The sequence below is a fragment of the Podarcis erhardii genome (genome assembly GCF_964252035.2).
Source record: "Podarcis erhardii genome assembly, chromosome: 15".
In the NCBI taxonomy this organism is placed as follows: Eukaryota; Metazoa; Chordata; class Lepidosauria; order Squamata; family Lacertidae; genus Podarcis; species Podarcis erhardii.
In genome coordinates this window covers 41995403-41999372 of record NC_138505.1, presented here as the reverse complement: position 1 = coordinate 41999372, position 3970 = coordinate 41995403, and the positions used below count along the sequence as shown (strand labels likewise).

The window sequence follows — 3970 nt, the reverse complement described above, 5'->3', positions numbered from 1 at the left end:
CCCACATTTTCAGGAGATAGAAGATCCTTCTAGGATCAGAACAGAGGCCCATCTAGTCCAGAATCCTGTTTTCATAGCAGCCAACGCCAACCTAAGCACAGAAGCAGGGGATGAACACAACAGTGTTCCCTGTTTGTGACTTGCAACAAATTATATTGAAAGGCGCACTGCCTCCAATAGCGGAAGCAGTCCATAGGTGTTGTGGCTGGAAGCTTTCAAAAGCCTTACAGGTAAAGGTAAAGGGACCCCCGACCATTAGGTCCAGTTGTGGCCGACTCTGGGGTTGCAGCACTCATCTCACTTTATTGGCCGAGGGAGCCGGCGTACAGCTTCTGGAACATGTGGCCAGAAGGACTAAGCTGCTTCTGGTGAACCAGAGCAGTGCACGGAAACGCCATTTACCTTCCTGCCGGAGCGGTACCTATTTATCTACTTGCACTTTGACGTGCTTTCAAACTGCTAGCTTGGCAGGAGCTAGGACAGAGCAACGGGAGCTCACCCCGTTGTGGGGATTCAAACCGCTGACCTTCTGATTGGCAAGTCCTAGGCTCTGTGGTTTAGACCACAGTGGCACCCGCATCAATAGCCTTATCCTCCATTAATACGTCTAATCCTCTGGCAAAGTCATCCAAGTTGGTGGCAATTGCTGCATCTTATGGAGTCAAATTCTGTAGTTTGAACTGTGCACTGCGTTTCTGTCCTCAATCTTCCTCCAACATTCAGCTTCCATCGGCTGGCCCTGAGAGTGGGAGAGAAACTTATCTCTGTCACTCAAATTACAAACAGGAAAATTAGCTTTTGAATGCCTGTTCCCGCAACTAGAAATGTAGGGTGCCAGGGACATAAAAACATAAGGAAGAACCCTGCGGCTTAAACCAAGTGCCAATCTAGTTTAGCACACTGTTTCCACAGTGGTCCAAGTCACCTCTGGGAAGCCCACAGTCAGGAGAAGAGCATAATGATATTTTGCTGTTTGTCATCCCGAGGGAGAAAGAGTACTGGACTCAGCACAACTCAGTAGACAGTTGTGCTGGTTTTTTGTTGGCATGGAGTTTTTACAGAAGGGAAGAATTCAAAAACATGATCTCAACCCACATGATCTCTGAAAAAAGGATCAGCAGTAGTCCCAGCAACAGCTGTTTGATTGGATTGAGGGCTGGCCAAAGAAAAGTTCACATGGCTGGTTGTATTGTTCTCTTTGTAGCCTCCAGTTACAGATAGGTAGCCGTGTTGGTCTGCCATGGTCAAAACAAAATAAAAAAATTCCTTCCAGTAGCACCTTAAAGACCAACTGAGTTAGTTCTAGGTATGAGCTTTCGTGTGCATGCACACTTCTTCAGATACACCAAATAATTATCTGAATAATGATAAATAATTATCATGTATCTGAAGAAGTGTGCATGCACACGAAAGCTCATACCTAGAACTAACTCAGTTGGTCTTTAAGGTGCTACTGGAAGGAATTTTTTTATTTTGTCTTTGTAGCCTAACACTCATTGCATGAAAGGAAAAAGGAACTGGGAAGGAGGAGGAAAAGCAAAGCACTGGAGCAAGTGACAGATGGATGAGGGCCTTCACTTGGCTTCTGGTGGTGGCCAGATTTCTCTCAACCCTTACTATGGTTTTCCTGGGGGGAGAGGAGGTCCAGCAGAATACGATATTCGTGTGAACCTATATTCACAACTGTGACTGGAGAAAGGAATGAATTTTGAACTTTGCGTTGGAAAGGGGGGGGGGGGAGAGAGAGAGAGAGAGAGAGAGAGAGAGAGAGAGAGAGATGTCCCCTCAACTACTCCCTCCTTCCTCTCTGGCTTTTCCTTGAGGGACGATGGAGATGGTGGAGAGGCCCGTCTTTTTCCTGTGTCTTTTTTCCTCCACAAACCTCCAAGGAAGGTTAGGCTGAGGCCATGGGCCTAGTGGGGCGCATGGCTGAGGGATGAATTATTTGGCCCAACCTTGCCCCTCCAAAAGTGATCAGACTCTTGTGCTACGGACATTCAGGCGTAAGTTTATGTATATAGTTTTAATTTTATCAGTGTTTAATTGTGAAATTTTTTAAATGAACTGATTTTTCTGTTTTTGGCAGTTTTTTTTAATCTGTAAATTGCCTTGAGTCCCGTCAGGGGAAAAGCCAGGGTATAAATAAATATGTAATAACAAGAACAATATTATTATATACAGTATTTATTACAAACCATTCCAGGCTTGCGAAAAATAACCCACTCCGGGTTTTTGCCTCAGCTTCTTCCTCACACATTGTTTTCTTTGCCCCTCCCCCAACGCCAATTATGACTTAGCGCAGCTGAGGCGGTTTTATCCTTCCGCGTTGCCAGTTTAAAAAACCCCCGACAAAGGCGGGGCCAAAGCTCCTGACGTCACCTCTGTTGCTTTTCCCCTTCTCAGCATACGGTTTGAGAGCGCACGCGCGGGGCGGAAAAATAGTCCTTACGTCGGCTGGCTTTTGGGTTTTTTTTCCTTTTGGCGGAGTGATCTTATTGTTCAGCGAAAAACCTATATAAAAGGAGGTCGCGGGCAACTGCGCAGCTAGAACAAATCGCCTCTCCTCGCCTGGAATTTGCTGTCTGCTTGGACCGGCTCGAGCTCTGCGGTGAGATATTAGGGCTCATTTCTCTCCTTTTTCCTCTGCCGCTTGGCTTCTTCGTTAAAGCTGCCTTCAGGCTAGGAGGAAGGGCTGCTTTCTGAAGGGTGTTTGGGCTCGTGAGGGATACTTTGGAGGGAGGAGGGCGTGGATTGGCGGGGCGGGAAGTTGGTACTTGAGGGGTCATCAGCCTTTAAGCGAGGGGGCACAATATGGTCCTCAAGAGTTGCTGTCATTTCGACGTGTACGCATGCCAGTTCGGGTACGAATTGGCCAAAAAGGCCTAAAGGCGCCGCGGTCCAAAATGGCCGCCTCGAGGAAGAGACGAAAAACAGCACGGCGAAGGCCGTTAACGCGCCTGCGCTTGTGACGCGGGCAGGCACTGTGACGTCACGTAGCCAGGCGTCGGCTAGGGGTGCGCGCGCATCCTTGCTCTTTCTGCCTTGTTGGTCTGAAGGGGGCGGAGCTCCTTGCTATTGGCAAGCGGAGTTGGTATTGTTTGGTCAGTGGGTTGATTGCTGGCTTTTTGTTTTAAGTCGGGGCATCTTAAATAGAGTGAGACTTTTTCCAAATCTGAATTGTGCTGCTTCTCCCCCCCCCCCCCGCAGAGAAAATGCAGATCTTTGTGAAGACCTTGACGGGCAAGACCATCACCTTGGAGGTGGAGCCAAGTGACACCATTGAGAACGTCAAGGCCAAGATTCAGGACAAAGAAGGTATTCCCCCTGACCAGCAGAGGCTGATCTTTGCTGGCAAGCAGCTGGAAGATGGCCGCACTCTGTCTGACTACAACATCCAGAAGGAGTCCACCCTCCACCTTGTGCTGCGCCTGAGGGGAGGCATGCAGATCTTTGTGAAGACCTTGACAGGCAAGACCATCACCTTGGAGGTGGAGCCAAGTGACACCATTGAGAACGTCAAGGCCAAGATTCAGGACAAAGAAGGCATTCCCCCTGACCAGCAGAGGCTGATCTTTGCTGGCAAGCAGCTGGAAGATGGCCGCACTCTGTCTGACTACAACATCCAGAAGGAGTCCACCCTCCACCTTGTGCTGCGCCTGAGGGGAGGCATGCAGATCTTTGTGAAGACCTTGACAGGCAAGACCATCACCTTGGAGGTGGAGCCAAGTGACACCATTGAGAACGTCAAGGCCAAGATTCAGGACAAAGAAGGCATTCCCCCTGACCAGCAGAGGCTGATCTTCGCTGGCAAGCAGCTGGAAGATGGCCGCACCCTGTCTGACTACAACATCCAGAAGGAGTCCACCTTGCACCTGGTTCTACGTTTAAGGGGTGGCATTTAAACTTGCTACTTACAACCACCCAAGTAAACCTCACTGCACTTTGTTTCATTAAAGCTGTTGCATTCCCA

At 48.9% G+C, this 3970-nt stretch overlaps 1 protein-coding gene across 1 annotated transcript; it reads left to right on the top strand.

Annotated features, from left to right (window-relative positions):
• The first annotated feature begins 2450 nt into the window (after positions 1-2450).
• UBB (ubiquitin B) lies at positions 2451-3970 on the top strand. The gene is made up of 2 exons (XM_081841649.1): positions 2451-2608; positions 3208-3970. The coding sequence occupies exon 2, from the start codon at positions 3213-3215 to the stop codon at positions 3900-3902; it is 690 nt and encodes a 229-aa protein (XP_081697775.1). The 5' UTR covers positions 2451-2608; positions 3208-3212; the 3' UTR covers positions 3903-3970.